Here is a 25,058-nt window from a genome sequence, read left to right on the forward strand (position 1 = left end):
AGTTGAGCAAAAAGAGTCCTCACAGATGACAGGATAGTAGGTGTCCTTCAAGACCGTCATGCCAGGATACTGCCTTAACTCTCCTTTTGCTCAGCAGCTTTCTGCACATCCCGAACTAACAATGCTTCACTTATTCGAGGGTGGAGCCCTGGAAAGAAGTCTGGATTTGGAGCCAGACCATGCTGGAGCTGAACCCAGGTTCCACCATGTCCAAGCTGCAGGACCCTAGGCATGGAACTTCATCAGTGTCTGATTGGGGAAAGGTGCTCAGTAAGTGGTGGTCGCCATTACTCCCTTTGGGTCGGAGTGACATACCAATACCACAAAGGGAAACCAATGCCCACACTGGGCCCACTAGTGTGACAGCCAAATATAGGCATGGGCCCAAAGCCTGGATGAGCCAAGTTTAACCTGCCTTGCTTTTCTGTTTGCAAACATCTTTGCTTCAGATCTTCTCAGGCTGGCTTTCTCCTTCATCTACACTCCGGTCAAAAGTTACCTTCTCAGAGAGGCCTTCTTGACCTCCTCATCTAATGTTGCTTCCCTAGATTCCCTGAGACTGCATTCCTCAGTCTCATTTTCACCTGAAATCATCTTATTTGTTTCTTGGGGTAGCTGGCTTCCCAGCTAATATAGTAGTTCTGTGAAAGCAGTGTCCTTGACTGTCCTGTTCATCACAGCATCCTTGGCCCTTAGCACAGGTCTGGCATGTACTGGTGCTCAATAAAGATCTGCTGAATCAACAAATGAATGAATGCACCTGCAATGGCCAAGGGCTAAACTGACAAGGACCCCACACTTACTCCTCTGCTGTCAGGCCCTGGCTCTCATTCCAGATGCTGGCGTTGCTACCTGGGAATCAGTGAGTGGACCAACAGGTGGCCAGGATGGGCATCCATACCTGGCAATAACTCATATATTGGGATACCAGGACTGCTGAGGAGGGCCTCAGACTCTCCTGCAAGTCTGGCTTCAGTTGATCTTTCAGTCCTTATTACCTAATAAGCGACCCTTCCAGACACACTCCAAAACAGACTGCCACCCGTATGGGTCTCTCCCTCCTTGAGAGTCCATCCCAATTTGCACAACTGAGGTCATATGGAGCACCAGCCCCTTTTTCCCCTGTCTCTGCAGTAAGTCCCTGCACAAAACTCACCTCTTCTGTGAAGTATTGCTCTTAGTTGGCGTTTAGCATTTATTATTGGTTTTCTCAAGATCTCTGTCATGTTCATAACATCTTTTCTAATTCAACTGGAAGTACTTCAAGGGCAGAACTGGCTCTTCAAATGGTGATATCTCAATTAATAAATCTGGGGAAAAGCCTCTTTCTGAAACAAAGCTGGCTGGGTCCAGCAAGGCCTGGGGAGTGGGCCAGGCTCCTCCCTGCTGGCCGGGCCCTCTGGTGAAGGAAGTGGAAGAGACCATCATGCCACCTCAGCCCAGGACTGAGGGAGCCAATACACCCCGGACAATCAGGTGGAGTCTGGGATGATCCCAAGGTCATGCACATGACAGGATTTTTTAAATATACCATCGTTTTCACAAGTCTGGGCAAAATTTACTTACCAATCATAAAGAAGGATAGAAAAACTCTGCTCAGTTCCAAGGACTTAGTGGTCTCTGCTTCTGTGAACTAAGCTTAGTCCTGGCCCTTACCTTACCCATACTTTCCTTTCCCCTGACTCCGCTCACTATTTTATCCTTTTGATCATATGAATTTTCCTAAGTTGCCAACTAAGTTTCCAACTTTTTGTAAAACAGAGTAAGGCTCTAATAAAATATGACTTGGTCCATTTCTCTTTTAAATGCTACAATGGTACACAAAAACAACATCCCCAACATGCCACTGTGACACAGATCAGTGACAAAAGTAATGTATGAATTACCAAGTAGAGGGCTTGGCACTTAGCGAGCATTCAAAAGGTTAAGCTGAAAGAACCTCACAATTCTTACTAGCTTCTTTTCTCTGGGCTGACTCAGTTTTCTCATGTGTAAAATAAAAACAATGTCTTAGGTTTGTTCATTTGTTCAATCACTTTTTCCAAAATCATTCGCTGAATGCTTACTACCTATAAGGAACAGTTCTAGGTACTAGAGATAAAATGATGACCAAACTAAAGTCCTTGTGTTCATGGGGCTTATAGTCTAGTAGAAGGGTGACAAAAAATCAAGTAAACAAAAAGAAAATTTCAGATAGAGGTTGGTGTTGTGATAGAAATACAAGAAGGTAAGAGACTAGAGAGTAACTAAGTAGTACAATAGCTTGGCTACTTTAGATCAAAGGTCAAAGAGAACCGCTTGGAGGAGGTGACCTGTGAGCTGAGTCAACTGAAAGAACTAGCAAGGCAAACACCAAGGGCAAGGCACTCACAACTACAAAGACCCTCCAGCAGGGACAGGTAAGCCTGGAACAGCAGGAGCCCTTAAGCGAGGAGTGCAGAGAGGGAAAAGACGTGGCAGAGGATGGAGAGGCAGCCAGTATCAGACCGTGCAGGCCTTGGGAAGGCCTCAGTAAGGACTCTGGTTTTATTCCAAGTGGGTGGAGGGTTGTAAGCAAGAATGTGACAAGATCTGAATTTGGTTTCCAAAAGACCATTCTGCCTGCAGTGTTTGGGAAGAAATGCTTTTTTTAAGGTACTCTTTTAGCTCTAATATCTGATTCCCCTGTCATTCTAGGCTCCCTTGAATTGGTTGCCTGATTCTCCTCAACAAAGAAGGAGCAGTTTCAGCCCTGGGGCAGAAGCAAAGAATATGTGTCACCTTGTTCCGAAGATGGAGGGAGTGGCCCAATCGGGAGGGGTGGGAATCCCAGCTTGGAAAACAGCATCGACAAGCCACCTGTATTGTTTCTGCCTCCTGTGTGGAAGTTTCTGCCCAATGACACAGTACTGTGGAATGCTCTCTCCACCCCCCTACACCCAATCTTCCGTTTACAGAGGCCAGAATTGTACTTTGCATTCCTCCCAGGATTTAGCTCAAATCTAGCCTACAGGAAATGGTCGATAAAGAGCTACTGATTGATTAATGATGAAAGAGAATATTCCCAGCCATTAGGCAAATATTAATGAGTATTATGAGTACTATGTTGGGTCTCTGGGGATACAAGGTGATTAAGATGAGTTTCTTGCCTTCACTGAGTTCAGAATTCAGCAGATGGACCAAAAACCACAGACAGCTACAATGCTGGATACAACATTAACAGCAGCAACACTGATGAGGCCCTCTTTATCCAGAAGTAAAACACTGGGCTCTGGAGCCAGACGGAAGTTCCAATCACCACTTACCAACCTAGCATCTTTCTACAAACCCCTCAACTTCCCCATGTCTCACTCTTCTCTTCTGTAAAATGAGAATTATAGTAAGAATGCCTACTTCAATGGTATTGTTTGAGAATTCAATGAATACATATGAAACACTTAAGGATAAGTGCTCTGTAAATGTTAGCTATTATTAAAATTGGGCTTCCCTGGTGGCTCAGATGGTAAAGAAACTGCCTGCAATGCAGGAGACCTGGGTTTGATCATTGGGTTGGGAAGATGCCCTGGAGAAGAGAATGGCTATTCACTCCAGTATTCTTGCCTAGAGAATTCCATAGCCAGAGGCGCCTGGAGGGCTACAGTCCACGGGGTCCCAGAGAGTCAGACACTACTGAGCGACTTTCACTTTTTCATTATTAAAATTACTATAACATCTGTGCCCAGCTCAACATGTAGGATCTCATTTCATCCTACAAAAACCCTACAAATCAGGTATTATCGTCTCCATTGTTGAGACAGGGGAACTGAGGCTCAGAAAGAAGAATGAGTCCAAAATCAAACAGCTGGTTATCTGAAGAAGCCAGATTCAAACTCAGCCTCTGTCCCACTCTAGAGCCCATACTTCCAAGAATGAAATGATCTCACTCTCTTCAAAAGCCCCCAGCACAGTACCGTGCCCCAAACATAGCAGAGGTCTCTGGTTACCATTCCATCGTTCCTGAAGATCTTCCAGCAGGAGGTGCTGTGATGCCCAGCAGAAGCACTTCTTTCACCTTGAAGGGGTTTGAGAAGGGCTCAAAGGACACTGACCTGGGGGCCAAGTGTAGACTTTGCTCTGGAGTTGTATGGGTTCTCCATACTGAAGCTTGGGGTACTAATTTGGAACCTTATCTTCCACCACTAAATCACACCCAGAAACTGCTCCCAGGTGCCTGGACACCTGCATGGACAGGCAGGCAGTTTCCTCTGGGCTGACTTCTTGTCTGGCCCTACTTGTCTCAGTTTCATCACTTAGCCACCAGCCTGGGGCCTCCTGCCTGCACCTGCTGCTGGACTCAGTCCCAGGGGACCCTGCCCTGAAGGGCCATTTCTCAGTGACTCCCTGGGGACTTCCTTGATATGGTAATCCCTAGGGTTCCATATGAATGTGGGTGTTGTGAGTAAAGGGAAATTTTTTCTCACTGAGTAGCAGACAGGGAGTGGGTAGAACAAGAGGTGGTTGTTCTTGTTTTGAATCAGAGGTGAGCGTGGGGTGAGGCCCACTGGTGCCTCCCAGTTTTATATTTAAGCAGTACTGATCCTGGCCAGTCAGAGTTCCCACTCAGCAGTCTGGCCAAGGTGGGTGAGGACATCCAGGGGTGAGGAGTTAGTAGTCATTCCCATTTGAGTATTACTCAGAGGTCTGGCCTTGCTGGGTAGGTAGACTGCAGAAGGCAACCAATGGCTGACTCAATGGATGACCAAACTTCACAGTGAGAGGAAAAGGAAAGAGCCTGTATTTGGGGAGCTTTTACTCCACACCAGGCTCTGTGCCAGGGCACTCTACATACACCGTTTATCATTGGGAATGTTCATCGACTTGGACACTAAACACTCAGCCTGGCAGTAGCTGATGGCGGTGAATGGGATGTGGTTTCCACCCTCAGTCAGCTCAGAGTACCTGGCTTAATCTTTCTCCCAACAATCCTGTGAAATGATTATTAATTCTACTTTATAGATGTCCAAGCTTAAAGAAGTAAAGTAACTTGTCCAAATTCATGAAGCTAGATAAGCCAAACAGCTAGGATATTGCTTCCATCCAAAAAGTGCTTGGTGGTTGAGTGAATGAATGAATGACAGTCATGGTTTGACCTCAGTCAAGGAAGGAGCAGCAACAAGACCAAACATTTATAGTTCTCAAAGTGCTTTTTCATCTATCATCTCCTTGGGCCTCTCAGCTAGCATGAGAGTGAGGCAGGGTGGCTGTTATCTTTCTCTAGCAGATGAGGCAACAGGCTTACAACCACACAGCAAACAAGGAGTGAGGCCACTCTGGAAAATGCCAGAGTCCCCACAACACTGTTTAATCATTCAGACGCAAGTCAGGCACCTACTGTGTGCTAGGCATGCTCCTATGCTCTTTAAATATTCAACTCATTAAGTCTTGCCTCAGTCAACAGATGCCTGTCTCCTATGTTTCAGGTTCTGTGGCAGGATCTAGGGACAGAGCAGCAGATAAAGCAGAGGAGGAGATCCCTGCCTTCCTGGAGATACTTGGCAAAGATCGAAGAAAATAAGCCCCATTACCAAATGCCCAGTCAGCAACACTGGCCAAACCCCCAGAGTGCACACACAGCATGACTAGGGGCCCTTGTGGAGGATATGAGGGATAAGGTTAGGAGCTGCAGTCCCCAGCTTCAGGAACCTTAAAATCTCCAAGCTCTTGGTTCAAAGCGTATCCACACACTCTGTTAGCCTAAAAGTTTGCTTTTGGAGAGTAGCTCCAATCGTAATCACAACTTTTTGATCACCTGTGATGGCAATCTGCTAGTAACAGCTGTAATAGTAGCTGTCATACTGAGTTAACTACGCTTGCTAGGCTCCATGCTAAGTGCTCCATGTATCTTATCACATACTTTCATGATCAAAAGAGTCTTTCAAGAAAAGTACTGCATTATTTTAGCTGAAAAAACTAAGGCTGAGAGAGATTAAGTAATTTGTCCAAGGGTAACTAACTATAGAGCAAGTAGGATGCAGCACTGGTTTGTCAAATGTTGTATCTGGCTCTTAACAGGGATAGAATTTCTCCTAGGGAAGCACTGGAAAGGCAAACGTCAAGAATACCAAGAGCAGCTGCTTCTAGAAGGGCTGGGGCCTCAAGAACCCCCAACAGATTCTTTCTCACCCTCTTTTATCAGGTCTGAACATCAGCACGAGGAGGAAAGGTAAGGAGGCAACGGTTAGGTATGCCCAAGCTATCCCTAGGGCAACAAGAGTCTCTGTTGAACCTCCAGGGAAGAAGTCTGTGACCTTCATTTGCCACCCACTAACCCCTCAGAGAGAGACAGAAGCATAGGTGGTGGGGAGGAAGGGGCAGGGGAGTCTTTCCCCTGGCTTGGGGAGGGGTGAGGCCCACCTGGGAAGAGGCCTGACTGGTTCTTTCCTCTCTTGGACAAGAAGTCTGCACACAAGATATGGTGCATGTCTTGCACATGGACACCCCTCAGGGGAAATGCCAGGGTACCTTTTGGACCCAAGAAGCCTCAGAGAGGAGAGACTGGCACAGCTCTGAACTGCAAGCTAAGCTAACAATTTCTAAGCATTGTAACTAGGTCATCAGGTTCCTGGAGAAGCCAGCTGTGACTGGGAGGTGGGGGATGGGAGGGAAATTTTGCAGCCTACCAAGATCCCTACTTCCCTTCAGGCCCCGCCCTCCCTGAAATCTGCACCTGCTCCCAAACTGACCCCTCCCCCCAGCTGGGCCCAGCTGTCAACGGCTCCCAATGCCCCACCCCTGCCTTCCAGGGGCCGGAACCACAGGGGCCTCTTGGACAGGAGGTACCTTATTGCTACCTGAGCCCTTCGGAAAGGAAGCTATGGGGCAGGGAAGGAGTGGCCTCTCCTGGGGGGGATTGCTTATGCCACAAGGGCAGTAAGAAAGCTGGGCCCCTTTGGGCCTGCCCAGGGTTCCTGGCATTGCTGCCACAGGTGGCAGAAGACAGGTGATGTTTACCTAAGACCAGAGTTGCCAAAAAGCTTCAATCAAGCCTTTGAATCTGCACCTGGCCCAGAGCCCCAAAATAACAACCAGCACTGCCTACCTGATCCACAGGTCGCAGGTGCCTCTGGCTTTTTCTCTCCCTGCAGCTCTGTCTGCTGAGCCCTGGATGGCAAGGGATCTTGTTCCAGTGATGACTAGGGACCTGGCTGCATCACTCTGGTGCTGGGCCTCTCCCCAGCTGGCCCACCTCTACTGCCAACTATCCCGTCCCTCTGTCCACAGGCCCCCACCATCAGTCACCATTCCCTTCTCCCTGACCAGCTTTAGGACAACCCAGACCCTCTTCTGCCGGTCTGCCCCCTCACTGTGGCCCAAATGCTTCCTACACATGTCAGCCTCCAGCTCTGTCTGGACTGCTCTTACCTACCAAAGCTGCCCTTGCCACATTCTTTTCACCTACTGTAAGCCTTCATGCTCCTCCACATCTTCCTCGGAGGTAGTAATGACGCCTAACTGAGCATACTGCATTCGGGCACCGTGCTAGGTGAGCTAGAGTCACTCACTCCTTCAGTAAGAATTTGCTGAGCGGATCCCTTGTGCCAAGCATTACGAGAGATGCTGGGGATGAAGGAAACATGAGACAAAACTCTGCACTCTGATAGCTTAGGTTTTACAAAAGGAGAGACAGTAAGGAGGTAAACACAGGTGGCCTCTGGAGAGGTGATATTTGAGTTGAGACCTAAATGCTAAGACAGCCCTGATCAGATCTAGGGAAACAGTGATCCACACAAGCCTAAACAAAAACGATCACCAATGCTATCTTCATTAAGGGATGACTGTTGCTGCTGCTGCTAAGTCGCTTCAGTCGTGTCCGACTCTGTGCGACCCCACAGACAGAAGCCCACCAGGCTCCCCCGTCCCTGGGATTCTCCAGGCAAGAACACTGGAGTGGGTTGCCATTTCCCTCTCCAATGCATGAAAATGAAAAGGGAAAGTGAAGCTGCTCAGTCGTGTCTGACTCCTAGCGACCCCATGGACTGCAGCCTACCAGGCTCCTTCGTCCATGGGATTTTCCAGGCAAGAGTACTGGAGTGGGTTGCCACTGCCTTCTCCGTTCGTAGCCTAACCTGCATCTAATAATAACAACCCTTCATGTTCATTGAGCAAATCCTGGCCGAGCCTGTGCCCAACCCTAGGCCCTGTGCCAGGTACTCGGGGTGAAATAAGCCAGTCTGGGCCTGCAAAGAAACAATGACGCTGTGGTTTGAGGGTAGGCTTTGGTATCAGATACAGCTGAGTGCAAGACCCAGCTCTGCCTCTTACAAGGTGTGTCACTTTGGACATGTTATAGAGCCTCTTGAAGCTCTGAATTCTCCATCTTCACGCCAAAGCACTTGTGAGGACCAAAGAGGATGATTATGTCAGGGACATAAACATAGCACCTGGCACAGAGCAAGCACTCAACACACAGCATCTGTCGTTATTACTAAGGAACACTTGCGTTTCACTTTCTCACTCGAGCTTTGCTTACTCTGCGGGGCTGGTACTATTCTCTCAGACATGTGGATGAGGCTGAAAGCTGATTCGCGTAGTGCAGCAGCATCACCAATGAGAAATTAAGCTACGCTTCAAATCTGAGTGCAGAGTTTTATCTAAGGTTTTGTAGAAAGTGATTAATACATCCTGTAACGAGCCTTGCCTGGTGTGTCTGGGAGCTAAGGGAATGGCTGGGCGCTGCACACAGCCTGACTCAGATGGCAGAAGAATACCAGCATGGCCCAAGGTGTGGGGCATGGAAACAGATCATTGAGGAAGGGCACCCAGGCCCCCTCACTGCAGTACCCACAGCATCCCCAGCACTCAGCACAAATAAAGCAGGCACCAGTATTTGCTGATTTAACAAATGAAACAAAACTCAGGACAGCTCTGAGCAATGAATCCAGACTTTCTAAAAGCAACATCGCTAAGAGTGAGTTAAAAGAATTCTAAGCCATTTACTGTGGGATAAGACCCTTGCCGTAGTTTCCTCCCTGAAATGGGACTGAACACACCCACATCACTCACTTCATTATGAAATGATGTGTATAAAGATGTAAATTATAAAGTGTTATCATGCACATAAAAACAGTTATCATCATGCTACAGACCACTAAGGCAGTACAGTGTCATGAAGACAAGCACCTCAGGTTTGAATCCCGGGTCGTCCTGGTACTAGTCTGTGAGGCTCCAAGCATGCCACTTTTCTCTGAGACTCAGTCTTCTCAACTCTACCATGAAGATGACACCACCTACCTTGAAGGATTTTTAAGACGGTTTAGAGGTAAAGAACCGGAGAAGGCAATGGCACCCCACTCCAGTACTCTTGCCTGGAAAATCCCATGGGCGGAGGAGCCTGGTAGGCTGCAGTTCATGGGGTCGCGAAGAGTCGGACACGACTGAGCGACTTCACTTTCACTTTTCACTTTCATGCATTGGAGAAGGAAATGGCAACCCACTCCAGTGTTCTTGCCTGGAGAATCCCAGGGACGGGGGATTCTGGTGGGCTTCCGTCTATGGGGTCACACAGAGTCAGACACGACTGAAGTGACTTAGCAGCAGCAGCAGCAGAGATAAAGAACGCAGGCTTGGAGTAAGACAGACGTGGTTTCAAATCTTAACTCTGCTTCTTACTAGCTGAGTCCCCCCAAATCTCATTGTCCAGTAATGCTGAGGTTGTTGGACAGTAACACAAAAATGAAGCTGGGGAAAGCCCTGCCACATAGTAAGCGCTGGATTAATGCCAACAACCATTCAGACGCACTTGGGGAAGGGGGTGCAGTGTAGTGTTTAAAAGGGGGAGCTTGGAAGTTACCCTCACAGGCTCTGCCACTTACTAACCGTGCTACCCGCATAAGCTGCTTAACATCTTTGTACCTCAGTTGCCTGGTTTGAAAAACAGGGATAATAATAGCAACAACTTCAGAATATTGTCTACGAATAGAATAAATTAATACGTGTAAAGCACTGTGAACAATGCCTGGCATACAATAAGCACTTGATAAATGTTAGGTGCTATTAATAGTAACATTAACAATAATATTAATCACCAAGTGGAATAAGAGGGAGGGACCGTATAATCCTGGGACACGGGCATCCTGTGGAAGAGTTCCAGGGAAGTCCCTGGGCAGCTGTTTGTAGGCAAGTTCTCAGCCTCTGGCAGAAAGACTCTTCTATAGAAAGGACATGAGGCTGAGGGTTCCTGAGCAAAAACTTCAGTCCTGCTGACCAAGAGGCCAGCCTCTGGGGAGGCCAGTCAGGCTCCTTGGAAGGACACAGTGTTCCCGGCCCCGCCTGACTCGGGGGAACAAAGGCACGTGTGTGTGGCCAGGGAGGAGGGAGGGGAATGTTTCCCTTTCAAGAGCGGAACAAAGGATCTGAGGCATAGTTGAGTGCGTTCCAATTCCCTCCCAGGCTAGCTCCCATTCCTCAGATGATTGTCCAACAAGGTTTTCAATCTTTTAGCTTCCTCCTGAAAGGTGACCACGGGGAGGGGGTGGCAGGCTCCACTCGACCCTCTATCAATCGTCTCTAAGAGGTAGGATTTCTACGTGCCAAAACTCTGAGGAGTCCCAGGCCTGTGCAGGGGGTGGGGTGGGGACCCCTGAGGGTTAATGGATGACATAGGGCACCGCAAGCGACAGGTTTCATGTCCTTCTAGGGGAAGTCCAAGACTAAAACTGCTAGTTAGTGTGGAGCCAGGAGAGAATCCAGGAGTTTGGACAACCTCCCTTGTAGGGTGGGTGGAAAGGTGTGACAGAACTCAGTGGAAATGCATTTTCTAAATCCAAAAGGGATGATCATGAGCTAGAGAGAGAAGACAGGTGAAGGGTCAAAGGGGAGGGAACAAAGAAACTAACTGACAAGAGGAAAGGGAGAGACATGGGCAAAAAAGGAGTCTGTGCATGGGGAGAGCCTAGGAATATTACTTTCCAATTTCCACACTCAAGCCAGCAAGAATCCGGCTGCAGGGCTGGGACAGGAAGCAGTCCATGGAAGTCACTGCAATGGCATTTCCTGAAGAGGGAGAAAAAAACCTCTAGTTCCGAGGGGAGCTCTGGAGTCTGACCAAAAAGTCCTGTAGCGTAGAGCCAGTCTCAAAGCTCTGGCTTGGCTTGAGTCTCATCAGGGGTGAAACCATGTAGCAGAAGGTCCCAAAGGCAGTTTCTTCCTTATTTACGAAAATCAGTATGTAATAAATGGGAAGCCAGGTGATGTGACTGAAGGAACCCTAGGATGTGACTGCTGATACTAACCGTCACTAAGCAGAGCCACACGACAGGAATTAACTCATTGACTCTTCAGAACAAGGCACCATTATTACAGCCATTTACAAGGTAAAAGACTTGCCCTAGGTCACGCAGCACACAAGTGGTCAAATCTAGATCTGAAAGCCCAAACCCTGCATCTTCCTCCAGATGGGCAGGTCACTTCATCTTTCTTAGCCTGATTTCCCTCTGCTCACCTCCCGGGTTGTTGGTTATAAGCATCAAAAAAGCAAGGTGGGGGGAATTACTGGCAGTCCAGTGGTTAGGACCCCGAGCTTCCACTGCAGGGGCCATGGGTTCGATCCCTGGAAAGAGCCATCCTACAGCGTAACTATCATGAAATATGCCACAATGGTGGAACCCACCACAAGGCCTAGGGCCACTGAGAAGCGGGATTCCTAGACTCAACTTCAAACCTCCATCTTATAGACGGGGGTGCCTAGAAGTGATGTGGCCGAGGTGAAACGGTGAGCTGAGGCAGATTTGAGACCAGAACTGGGATCCTAACAAAGGCCAGCATTTGACTAACATGGCAAAGGAGCACTACAGAGCTCCTGGCAGAACAGGAACACTGCCAGGCCTGCCTGCCTGCCCTAAGTGTGTGCCAGAAGGTCACTGTGGAGTCCAAACAAGGGAGAACAGCTACTGTAGATTCTGTGAACAGGTCTCTGACATGAGCTCTGTGCAAAGATGGTCAGAATTACGATACCAACTACTGCCAGACTCTATGCATCTCAGGCAGATCTCGTTAGGTCTTTGTGAAGCAGGTAATACCTGCCCTAAGGCCCAGAGAGTTCAAGAAGCTTGCCCAAGGTCACAGAGCTAGACACAGGTGATTTGGGACCTCAATCCAGACACGATGCAATTATTCAGAAGCAAGAGTGCTAGAGGGAAGGACCATTCAGGATACCATATTTGAAGAGACTATCTCCAAAGAATATCTAGCATACTTAAACCTGATTCTCTGATTGCTAAGCTAAGTGGCTGAAAAATGTGGCTTTCAAGGTGGTCGGACCCATCAGTGCGCCATGTGAGTCTGGTCCTGTTCCTTAGACCCTTTTCACCATTTCCACCTCTATCTCCTGATTCAAGCCACTCTTCTTTCTCACTTTGCTGCGCCAGCATCTTCGCTGGGCTCCCCTGTGGAATTCAGAACTTGTGGAACTCATCTCTGCTCCTATCTTTTCCTAGCCTCTCAGTCAACGAAAGTCGAGCTCTCATCACAGCCTGTAATACGCTATGAGATTGGGCCCTGGCTACTCTGCCCCCTCAATTCCACCCACTCTCCCCTCACCTCTGACCACTCGCCCTCTTGCTATATCCTCTCCAGCTGCACTGGCCTTCTCTTTCATCCCTGAGCCTGGCCAGCACACTCCCTCTGCTTATAACACATTCTCTAAAGGTACCCACATCAACCACCAACTTACCTTCTTCAAGTCTTGGTTCAAATATTACCTTTCAGTGATGCCTTCCCTAGGCACTCTTTTAAAACTGCAGCCTTATCTCCTTTGCTAGGCATGCCTTGTACCTCAATGTACTTTATTTTCTTCATAGCACTTAGTCTCAACTGATATATGTTACCTATGTATATAATTGCGGCTTCCCAGGTAGCTGAGAAGTAAAGAATCTGCCTGCCAATGCAGGGGATCTGGGTTGGATCCCTGGGTTAGGAAGACACCCTGGAGAAGGAAATGGCAACCCACTCCAGTATTTTTGCCTGGGAAATCCCATGGACAGGGGAGCCTGGAGGGTTACAGTCCACGGAGTCGCAAAGAGTTGGACACAGCTTAGAGACTAAACAATAACAATTACATGTTGTCTGTTTCTCCCCATTAGAATATGAGCTCCCGACATAGAAACGTAATTTTATTTAATGCTGTACCACGAGTGCCTAGGGCAGCCTGACACACAATAGGAGCTCAATTAATGCTATCTGAATCAATGCATGAATAATTAGATAAAGGGCAATTCCTATTACTATTATTCTGGTTTGATAAGTGTCTGTTTCAGAAATGTAGTGGGCTTCTCTTTCATTACATACCTGCTATGCCTAAGGCCTCTGCTCCATGCCAATTAAACAAGTATTGACAAGACGTGGAACTCTACTCTCAGGAAACTCCTAAACCTAATAGAGGCATGGTAGTGTTAGAAATGTCTTTATACTAATTTAAACTCTATCAATGTGATTAACCCATCCAAGTTCTCCTATAATATACTAATAAAAACAGCTTAGCCCCTCTTCCTCCAGATATTTGAAATCAGTGATCATGGTCTCCTGGGTCTTCTTGTCCCCAGGCTAAACAAAAAAACCCACTGGGACTGTCTGACTCAGATCTGCCAACTGGGAACAGACTGTCGGCCAGGGAGACAGAAGAGAAGCGGATCCAGGAGCAGACTGCCTCCTTCAAAGAAAAGAGGGAGTCCTTGGGGAGGACTCCACGGAATCAGGCTGGAGATTGGGGGTGGGGACAGAGCCCTGCTAATTAAGGCAGTAGGAGATTATGTTTCCGTAGAAGAACAGCTCACTGGGAATTACCCCTAAATCTATCCATGGTAAACCCAGACAAAATCATGGCTACTGAAAGCAAGCCCTGTGATGGAAGGCTGAGGGCACCAGAAAAAACCAGGAAGGATGCTCAAGCCTGTAGCCTCAGGACAGATACCTGCTGGGGAAGGGACAACTAATAACTGCGCCTTCCAGTAGCCCACACAAAAACCAAGAAAACCCTGCAGGTTCCATTGAAGGCCCCTGAAAAAAACCTGGGGTGATTTTCTACCAGAAGCTGAAGGGCTCTGTGGGGCTACTGCGGAAATCAATCCTAGGAAGCCTGGAAAACCCTATGATGGTGATGGAGTTTTAACGGCAACTTCAAATGTACCTCCAGAAGAACCGGGTGTTTTGACGGGGAGCCCCTGAGACACTTCTACCTCACTTTGGGACCTGAATGAGATTACTAAAAATTTCCACGTTTGGGGTTTCTAATGGGGTTTCCCCAAGAAAACCGCAAAATTGCCAACAGCTGCTGAGATCTGCAAAGGTCGCTGAGGTGCTTCAGCAAAGCATACATCAGTGCCAATGAAGACAGAACAGTCAAGAAGAAACCTACAGAAACTAGAAGACCATAGAGCCATGCAGCCTGGGGAAAGGCCAAATGATGTTCTCTTCCCCCCACCCCCCCAAAATTGTTCAACAACGGTGTTTCCATCAAGCTAAGGGGTTTCCCAGGGACAGTGATCCCAAAATGGCCTGGCCCACCTGGGTCCTCCCACCTAACTGTCCACATTCCCACTGGAAAGCCCCCGAAACATTCAGCCTCTACTATTCTGGTGGAGTATCTCTCAAGGGCTGGCTTTGTGTCTCAAGAAACTCTGGGGGCAAAGTTCAGTTTTTGGAGGCAGGTAGCCCACTCATTAAAAGAAGTGCCTCCACCATACAATTAAGGCCCAGGAGAGCCTTTGTTCTACATCATTTACTAGAGTCAAGCTATGGCAGGTGGCTATCATTAGTTCATTTTACAGGTGGGAGGGATGAATGGACAAGAGAGACAAACAGGTTCAGCATCCTGCCAGGGGACTCTAGGCAGGCAGTGGTGTGGCTGTATAGATGAGGAACGCCAGTCCTTGGGGCATCCCCCACAATCAAGTAGACACACCTGGAGCAGGCCATCTTCTCCCTTTATGCACACAATTCTTACCTGCCGGGAGAGCCAGAGAAGGTTTTAACAAAAAATTAACAAGAAGCCCACTCTCACTGGGGAAAATCCTGATACTGACTTGAGTTTTACCAGTGACAGAATCTAGAAGCTACATACATGCCTCTGGCAGCCTGCTACTGCCAACACTGGTGCTGTTCTTCCTGCAGTTCCTGAACAAGGCCAGCATCACAGACTCAAGTGCACCTCCACAGGCATGTTTTGCTTGGCCCAACAGCGTCTCTGGCTCACATTATTACTCCTAAGACAATGTGATGTGGAGGGGAAGAGATTATAGGCTTTGGAATCAGGCCCACCTGGGGTAAATTCTCACTCAGTCACTTAACTGGCTGAGGAATACTTGGGGCCAATCATTTAAGCTACCAGGAGCTTCACATATAAACTGAGAATAAACCTATCTTAGAAAGTTATTGTGTGGAGTATTTGAAATAGCATGTCATTGCCATGAGATAAAGTACCATATCTGGCTTATAGCCAATACCCAGCACATGCCTGCTTCACAGAAGATGCTCAGTGAATTTTGGCTGCATAAGTAAAAGACCTAATACAATGCCTCACGCATAAGATATACTCCGTAAAAGCACATTTCCTTTTCCTTTCCTGCCAGGATGCTAAATTTAGAGCATATCCGAGTGGAATGGTCCGTAATTCTTACATTCATGGATCCCCCAGGCACAGCCTCCAGGAAGGTTATGAGATGCCACTGCAGCAGCCAGTGTGCAGCTCAAACAGAATGGTCCCCGAGAGGAAGTGGGCGGCACCTTCTACCCAAAGGATCCCAGTGTCACATGTTCTCTATCTCCTGGCCTCGGGAAGAACACGTGCCCAGAAACGGTTCTGATATAACTGGCTCTTCTGCACACATCCCCTCTGTCCACCAAGAGGAAGTAACACATGGTATGCTGTTGGGCAAAGAGACAGCAGAAGATGGAATGTCAATCCAGTGGTGATCTAATGATCTTGCCCAGTGTTGCTGTGTCAAAGACCTCTTTCCACATGCAACACTGGGTGACTAACAACTCTCTGGTCCAGGTGGCCCTCTTAGACAACTGGCTGGCAGGCCAGGAACCTCTCCCATGTTGCCTTTTGTTAACAGTTGGCCACAACCCACATGGAATTAGGACCACCAGCCAGAGATAACAGTGAGGGGCAAATGGCCCAAGTCTCTACTTAGGCCTCAGAGGGTGTGTCAGAAACGCTGGAATCCTGTCCCTCCTGTAGTAAGTTAAACAAATATTTGCCCCTAAAGAAAATCAAAGCAGGAGGGAAAAAGAGAGGTCATCACACAAACCAACAGGAACTATTTAATCATTTATTCCCCCAGGGAGTTCATTTACTGAAAGGCTTTCAAGTTGGGTCAGTCTGAGCCAAAGAAAGCCCTCCACCTTTACCTTCCCAGCCCCACCCCGGTCATCTGACCTCTACTCTGCTCTTTATAAGAACTGGCAGTGGGAAGAGTTGATGAAGTTGCAAAGAAATGGGAAATAAGACAGGGGGTGGTGTACCTGGAGGTCCCTTGCTCAGTGGTAAACTGAAGTGGCTGCCACACCCTAGGCCCAGCCTCTGGATAATTGCATTCTTAACATTCCTGAGTCCATGGTGCGTGGCCCTTTCCACCTCAGCTCCTTCAATAGATGACTTATTTTCCACAGCCTGCTCAATTTTCTGAAGGACAGAATGAATACCTCTCTTAAGCCCTACACCTCCCTGAGGCAGGGAGATAAGCGAGGAGATATGACTGAGTTCACTGCAAGAGAGCAAAAGCTGCTGACAGTGACCACAGGTAAAGAATCCCTCCACACCAGCTCATCCTGACTTGGTGATATCAGGGCAAGGGAATTCTCTTCCCTGGCAAAGGAATGAGGCACGACTCAGGTTCAGAAGGTGTACCTGGATCTGACAGTAACTACTAGAGCAAACTTCCTGTCACTATGCTCACATCAGCTCCAAGATTTACAAGGACTGCAAGGCAAGAGGGTTGGCCACATTTTTTTAGTGGAAGAACCTGAGGCTCAAGGTAAACTGGCCTGTCCAAGGTCACACACCTAGTTAAGTGACAGGGCTGGGACTCACATCTGTGTCAGTTTGTTTCTGAAGTCTGTCACTGAATCTCAATGTCCCAAGGAGCCCCAAAGATCAGGTTCTTGCATTGCCAGCAAACAGTGCTCAGTGAAGAGGCCCCAGGGCCATGGCAGAAAAGTGACAAGCATAACAGCTGGAGCTCCCCAACCAACCCAGGCAGTGAGGTGCAAAGTCCCTGGGCTGACAGCAAGCGCTCCGCAAACTGGCCAACCACACAGAAAAGTCGCATACTTTAGAGCCAATAAATATGGGGCACAGCACAAACACAACTGGCCCATTGGCGCAGCTTACAACCTAAAATCAGACAATCCTCAGCCATCCAGAGGGATGCAAAGCCAGGCCATGCAAACTCTGAAATAAGGGGAACCTGATTTGGAGGAGGGAAGCCCAGGACAGGATTGACAGCTCAAGGGAGTAAGACTGAAGGGGCTGGTGGGTCACTGATATTCACTATCTTCTCCAGGCATTCCACTCATCACCCCTTAACGTTGTGAGCCATTATGTCAGGGTGAGGGGTAACCTGTTACCTTTGCATTCTCAAAGGTTTGGGGCCAAATGAACACACAGGCTATGTTATCTTCTGCAGAGAAACTGGAACACAAGTATGACAGAGTAGGGTCACGAGGAAGACCAGAATGAAGATGTCTGGTCCTCACAGAACTAGGTCATCTGTATTTCAGAAGTTAACCTCTGTGATACAAAGAGGCCAGTTATGTCTCCTTAACAAACAATAATAATCACCCAGCACAACAGACACAGGGGAAAGGTTGTTGGGGATTTGACCAGAAGCCAAGGAAAAGGAATACATAAGGGGCGTGGTTCTTACCCAGCCGCCGTTCTCCTGGATCCAAGGCTCTAGGTGGTCATTCAGGTAAGTAGCCATCCAAGTTGCGATCCGACTCACCAATACCTGCATCTCCTTGTCTACGCTTTCCACGCACAGTGCCCCACCGAAGGAGAAAAAGGCCACAATGCGACCCCAGTTCACCCCGTCCCGGAAGAGTTCATTCACTACCTGTTCAAAGCTCTGATATGCTGTCCCTGGGGTGATGTGGAGCTGGGACGTCAGGTCGCTGAATGCCCGTCGGTACCTCAGTTCAAACTCATCGCCTGCCTCCCTCAGGGCTTGCTTCACCGCTGCCATGGGGATCACTTCCCGGGCATCCAAGCTTCTGCTGTGGCCGGTGGCTCCATTCACCGCAGGGCTATCCGCCAGGTGCCAAGATGGGTTGCCATTGATGGCACTGGGGGTTTCCATATCTGATTCTGTCCCTTCTGGGGCCTCAGTTCTGTTCTCTTCCACATCACTAAACTGACTCCAGCTGTATCCTTTCTGGGAAAGCTTGTAAGAGAGAAAGTCAACCACCAGCTCCCGGTTGCTCTGAGACATTTTTATAATAAGGATGGGCTCCACCAGTCCATTGTCCAAAACACCTGCTCACTCACTGGGTCTGGTCTCTGCTTAGTGGTTCTCTTCGAAGATCCAAAGCCAAGACAAGGTTCTGAAGGGAAAGAAAGAGCTTCAGGGGGGAAAAAATGAATATGCAAGCCATTTACCTACAATATCCCATTCCCCACTCCAGGTACTTGAACTGGGTTCTTTGCCGCTCTTATGAAGATATGGGTCTAGCTTCCCAGGTACTTCGATGAAGTCAATTTGAAAGCACCAGTGGGCTCTGAATCATCACACCGGCCTTTTTTTCCTCCCCTTTTATCCCAGCCACCCCCTTTTCTCTGAAATGTCTTCCTCGAAAAGTCACCCCCATGGGCAGTCTGCCCCCCACCCCCATAAACCCTCACCACCTACATTCAAATCCGTCTCAGGCGACGGCAGGCAGGTGCAGCCCCCGGAAGATCTTTTGTATCATAGGTGGGAGAGGAGGTGGCAGCGGGGATGCCGGTAAGTCAACCGGCCTCGCGGCGGCGGCTGGCAAAAAAAGCAGCTCCGGCTGGAGGGATCATGCGACCCGGCGAACTGAGAGCTCAGGAGGCGACACAGGAATTACGAAGCTCAAGAACCGGCCCCCTCGCTTGCTTCCTCCTCCATCGCCCCGATCGAGGGCGGCCGCTACCGCGGCCTCCTGCCACCCGGGAGCCCAGCCCCCTCGCTCTTGCACGCCCCTTGGCTCTCCGCCTCCTACTGGGAGCTAGGAGAACTCTCTCGGAGGTGGCTGGTGTGAGCTTTAGTTTTTTTTTTTTTTTCTATTTCAGTATCAGCCCTGGGTGAGGCTTCCGAAGAAACCTTGAAGGGACTTCTCGATGGGGCTCAAGGTTTCGATGAGAAACAGAGGGAGGGGAACACTGCCTTGGATCTGCGGTCTGAGTTTGGAAAGGCCATCCCCGGGCCTTTCTGGGAGGCTGAAAGCCGGAGACCCCCCAGAAACGCCGCTGGCTTTCTTTGAATTCCCCAAAGGCCCTGGTAGTGGCGGTGGCAGTGGGGGATTGCCGCGTCCTCCATTCCCCGCACGGACACAATGGCCGCCGGCGCCCTGCACAAAGACCGGGCGAGGGTGAGGCGCCGAGCCTCTCCACCGGTCAGAGACAAGGGTCGAGGCCTGCTCGAGACCCCCCACAGCTGAGACTACGTTTTCCTGGGGACAGGCCCAGGCTGGCTTCTTGGCACCCCCGGGAGCTTAGGGGCCCGGGGTTGCACCTCTCTAGAGGCCGGGGTGGGTGGGCTGCGGCCTCGCGGCTTCCTCCGCGCGCTAGGCCGGGTACCCGCCTGGCCACCGCCCCGTTGCTAGGCAACCGCTCTCCCTCAGGGGCGCCCCCTAGACCTTTCTGGGAGGTGGGGTCTCGCCCCCGGCGGCCCGCCCCGGCGTAGCCAATCAATGAGCTCAGGTAGCACGGAAGCAGAACGGCGAGGGCTCCCATTGGGCGCAGCGCCTGCCACGCACAGGGGAGGCGGCGCTCTCACCTGCGAGCCCTGGGAGCCGTGGGGGGCCACATACCCCCTTCATCGGCCAGGTCGTTTCCGGGCGCGAGAGCTCTTCGCGGCTAAGTTCCGCGCCGCGGACCGGGGCCGGCCTACCTGGCTGACGGCTCGCGCTCTATCTTCCGAACGAGCCGGCCTCAGTTTCCCTGAAGAGACCGGGGGAACTTGCAAGCTCAGTCACTTCCGGTGCCGCGGCAGCGCGCGCGAGCCCGAGACGCAGAGGGAGTGCGCGCCTGGAGGACTGGCGTAAAGAACTGGGCGAGAGCACCCCCTGGCGGTAGATCTGAAGATTCCGGACACACAAGGGAAAAATCGTTTACATTCACATTTCCATTCATTCCTTTGGTCAGTTTAATCCACCGATCAGTTTGTATATCGAAAAAGCGTTGCCTTGTGGCTAAGAACCTAGTGTTTGGGATTCTAGTCTTGCCGATTTGGCAAGTTACTCAACTGCTGCGCGCATCAGTTACCCTTAACTCTAAAAAAGAGTAAAAACCAGCCTCCCTCCTTGAGTTATTGTGGTGATTTTAGAGTTATCTGTGAAGTCCATAGTCTTTGTTGCATAAATACATTCAGCAAATATTTATTGTTTGGGTTGCTGAAAATAGAGTTAGGAACAAGACAAGACATGACTCATGTTTTCATAGAGACTAAAACCCTTGAGATGGAGAGAGACAGTAAATAACAGAAAACAAGGTAATTTCAAATAGTGACTATGGCTCTGAAGAAAACAAATCAGGATATTGTCATAAAGAGGGTGAAGGAATAGGTGGTCCATTAAAATGGGTGCCCTCTCTGCCCAGTGAGGGAAACAGACATTTTTTTAAACTGTTTTTTCAATTGTTTGTATAGAGTGCCAGAGATGGCCTCTGAAGAAATGACACAGAGTCTAAGACCAGAAGTGTAAGAATATGCCAACCTATTGAAAGTGTGTAGAGAACATCAACCTTAGCAGAGGAAATGGCTTGTACAACGTGTCCTGAGGCAGGAAGCTTCTGGCATGTCCCAGAAACTGAAGGAGAAGCACTGTGGCCGAGGGAGGGCAAATGCGGTGAGAGAGGATGTTGAGAAGTTGACCATGGGAATGAGTTGGAATTCATTCTAAACATTGAAAAGTTTTATTTTGTGGTAATTTAGTTGATTAAAAATAGAATATTAAAAAGATACCAAAAAGCATAGAAAGTCCTCTTCCCACTCCTGCTTTCTAATCCCTGGTTCCCCTCACAGAGATCATCACAATTAATTAATTAATTTTTCTGCTGTGTGACATGTGGGATCTTAATTCCCCAACCAGGGGTTGAACCCATGCTCCGTGCAATGGGAGCATAGAGTCAACCACTGGACCATCAGGCAAGTCTCAGAGATCATCACTCTTAATCCTTTCTTCTGTAGTCTTTCAGAGATGGTCACTGTATTCACAAGGAAATGTATATGTAAAAATGTTTTACACAGCTGGTAACTTGCTATAAACACTTCTACATCTTGCTTTTTTTTGCTGAGCTCTATGTTTTCAGTCTACCCTGATTTTTTCTTTTATTTTTAAAATATTTAATTGATTTACTATGTTGTGTTAATTTCAGATGTACAGCAAAAAAAAAGTCAGTTATACATATATCCATTCTTTTTTGGATTCTTTTCCCATATAACTCTCCCTTAATTTTTTAAATTAACACACAACTTCATAAAAATATGGGCTTCCCTGGTGACTCAGATGGTAAAGAATCCACCTGCAATGCAGAAGATCCAGGTTTGATCGCTGGGTAGGGAAGATTCCCTGGGGAAGGGAATGGCTACCGACTCCAATATTCTTGCCTGGAGAAGTCTATGGACAGTGAGCATGAGGTCGTGAAGAGTCGGACACGACTGAGTGACTAACACTTTATAAAGATATGCCGTAATTTACTTGCCCAAACCCCTATTTAGGGACAGTTAGGTAGTTTCCAGTCTTATCTTATTATAAATAAAGCTATAACTTGTTCATTGGTTATTTTGCATATGTGGGAGTTTATCTGTTAAGTAAATTCCTGGAAGTGGAATTGCCGGTAGCTGAGTATATGAATTTGTTTTTGTTTTGTTTTTATGGATATTGGCAACATGCTCTACATAGCAGCTGCACCAGTTTGTCCCCACCATTAAAGATGAGACTGATCATTGCCTCACATCCTGAGCTACACAGTGTGTTATCAAACTTTTTTATCTTCGCCAATCTGATAGGTAGAAACTGAGAGACACTTTTATTTTTCATTTATTTTTATTCAGAGTGAAGTTGAGCAGTTTTTCATATTTATATGAGTCTTTTTGGGGGGTGAGGTTTTGTTCTGATGAATTCTGTTCATTTTGTTCACCCTTTTTTTCAGTTGGTCTTTCTGATGAACTTTTTTCTCACTGATTTGTAGAATATTTATCCTTTTTTTCTCCCCTACATATAAGTTATCAATAGTTTCCCAATGTATTTATTACCATGGGAAAACTTTGCTTTCTATATAATTAAATGTATGAGTCTTTTCCTTTGTGGTTTCCAGGTTCTATGTCATTCTTATGAAGACTTTTCCCAGCTTGATACTATAAAAATAATTCTCTGTTTTCTTCTACTTGGTTTCATATTTTACATTTCAATCTTTGTTCCATCATAAATTCCCTTCAGTGTAAGATGTGAGGCAGGAATCCATAAATTTTTTTCCAAATAACTACCCAGTTACCCCAGTATCATTATCTTTTCCTAACTCACCTGAAATATCTCATTACCATCGTCTATATTCCCAAGTGTATTTGTGTCAATTTCTGAACTTTTCATTATGTTCCAGGGAAAGGTTTTAAACTGGCACGGGACATGATCTGATTTCCTTTATTAAAACTTGTGATGTCACAATCATTTCAACGTGGAAACTTTTATTCTGAAGGTCTACGACGGGCTTTGGGAGCCCAGCAGAGGGCAGAGTAGCTGAGGGGCATTTGAGGTGGAAGGCACTGCCTGAGCAGAGGTGTGGAGTGTTAACAAGAGGGTGCAGATGTGTCTTAGAAATAAACTGAGATGGCTGAGAGGAAGTAGTGGCAAAGGAAACAATGCAAATGTGTTTCCGAGGGTGCTGGACACTAAATAGGCACTGGGGGAGCCAGCCATCCTTTTTGAGCAGAAAGGACTTGAAGAGATTTATATTTGGGGAAGATAGAGCATTTGGGGAAGGGAACTTTGCAAGATTTATTAAGATCCTTAAAAATGGTTCTGGAGGGACTTCGCTGGTGGTCCAGTAGTTAAGACTCTACACTTCCAAGGTAGGGGGCGAGGGTTCAACACTTGGTCAGGGAACAAGGAACTAAGATCCCACATGCTGCATGACATGGTCAAAGAAAAATGACTGGAAAGGCCATTGAAAAATAATTTTTGATTGGAACTGAATTTAAGAACAAACATGAAGTGCAACCAAAGTTTATCCACGGAAATGTTTATGCAAGGTTATTTATAACACAGGATTGAAAAAGCTGAGAAGTTCAGTAAAAAGAGTGATGCTTTAAATAGATTAAGTTCACACCATACTTAATGATGTGGAAAAATATTCAAACCATAGAAGTTTGAAAAAAGGTTACAAAGCTATTCTGAAAATTAATTTATTTAAAAATGTACATTACACGCAACTATATAGTAGAAAAGATTATACCAGGATGCAAAAAGGTGGTTATTGCTACATAGTCAAATTATGGATGATTTGATTTTCTTTTTTATACTTCTTGTATTATCTAAACATGACTATATTTTGTAATGTTAGGAAATACTGTTTATAAAAACATGTTTGCTGAGATTTAGATGATGAGATGCTTATGGTATAATGTTAAATGAAGATAAAGATACACAAAATTAGATTTGTGACATCTCAACTCTAAATACCATGCATAAGAAAAAAGGCTGGGAAGTCAATATGATAAAGACAAAAGAAAAATGGAGAAAGCCCTTGTGCAGATGCTAAAGAGGAACAGAAACGAGTGGCCGATAAACCACAGAGGACTGAGGTAGATGCTCAGCCCCGCTAGTTATCAGGGAAAATGCAGATGAAAACCTCAGTGAGATTCCATTTCACATTCATCAGACTGGCAAATCCGAAATTCCATCAGATTGGCAAATGAGAAAAGCTGTCCTTTTTTTGGTCGATGATTGTTCAGCAGTTAGTTTTTGGTGTTTTCATGACAGTCAATGAGCTCAAGTCCTTCTGCTCCGCCGTCTTGGTTCCTCCCTCCAGATTATTTTAATGATGTCCTAAACTTTGGTAAATATCTTGCCTTTGACTGACTTCTAGAGCTCCTTTCAATCGACTCTCAGAGAGCAAACCATCAATCCAGTGCAGGAACTGGAGGGAATGGTGCTGCCTGCTTGCCAGCATCTCCCTCAGCTTGGCAGAGGAAAATTGGATAAAATCAAGTATGTTTCAAGAATATGGAATTGGGACTTCCCTGGTGGTCCAGTGGTAAAGAATCCACTTGCCAATGCAGGGGACATTGGTTCGATCCCTGGTCTGGGAAGATTCCACATGCCATGGGGCAGCTATGCCTGTGTGCCACAACTAATGAAGCCAGTGCGCCTAGAACCTGTATTCTGCAACAAGAGAAGCCACCACAATGAGAAGCCCATGCACCTCTACTAGAGACTAGCCCCTGCTCACTGCAACTAGAGAAAGGCTGTACAGCAACAAAGACCCAGCACAGTCAAAAATAAATTAAAAAAAGTAATCTAAAAAAAAAGAATACAGAATAACTTTGGAAAAAAAAATTATTGTTACAGAGTAGAATTGAAGAGGCCCACAACCTATGACCCAGCAATTCTATTTTTTTATATATGTTCTAAAATAACTCAACACACGTGTGACATGCAGGTATAAGGATGTTTCTAGCAGTACTACTTGTTATAGCAAAAATATGGAAACTATCCAGTTGTTCATTATAGCCGACAATTAACCAAATAGTAGTATGTTTATGGGCTTCCCAGGTGGCGCTAGTGGTAAAGAACCCGGCTGCCAGTGCAGGAGACATAAGGGATGCATGCTGCTGCTGCTGCTGCTAAGTTGCTTCAGTCGTGTC

General features: G+C 47.4%; 1 protein-coding gene across 5 annotated transcripts in view; it reads right to left on the minus strand.

The window, feature by feature from the left end:
- The window catches only part of BCL2L1 (BCL2 like 1), a 52,917-nt gene extending 32,708 nt beyond the window's left edge, over positions 1 to 20,209 (minus strand). Inside the window, exons 1-2 of one of the 5 annotated variants that reach the window (XM_069548270.1) lie at positions 19,974 to 20,209; positions 17,883 to 18,558 (exon numbers count right to left, since the gene is read on the minus strand). In XM_069548270.1, the coding sequence (XP_069404371.1) occupies positions 17,883 to 18,446 (564 nt within the window). In that variant the 5' untranslated portion in view covers positions 18,447 to 18,558; positions 19,974 to 20,209. Of the gene's footprint in view, positions 1 to 17,882; positions 18,577 to 18,863; positions 19,948 to 19,973 lie in introns of those variants that run through there. The other 4 variants (XM_069548271.1, XM_069548272.1, XM_069548268.1 and 1 more) reach the window with 4 other exon arrangements.
- Between the last annotated feature and the right edge of the window lie 4,849 nt (positions 20,210 to 25,058).

This window comes from Ovis canadensis, chromosome 13 (genome assembly GCF_042477335.2).
Source record: "Ovis canadensis isolate MfBH-ARS-UI-01 breed Bighorn chromosome 13, ARS-UI_OviCan_v2, whole genome shotgun sequence".
Classification (NCBI taxonomy): Eukaryota; Metazoa; Chordata; class Mammalia; order Artiodactyla; family Bovidae; genus Ovis; species Ovis canadensis.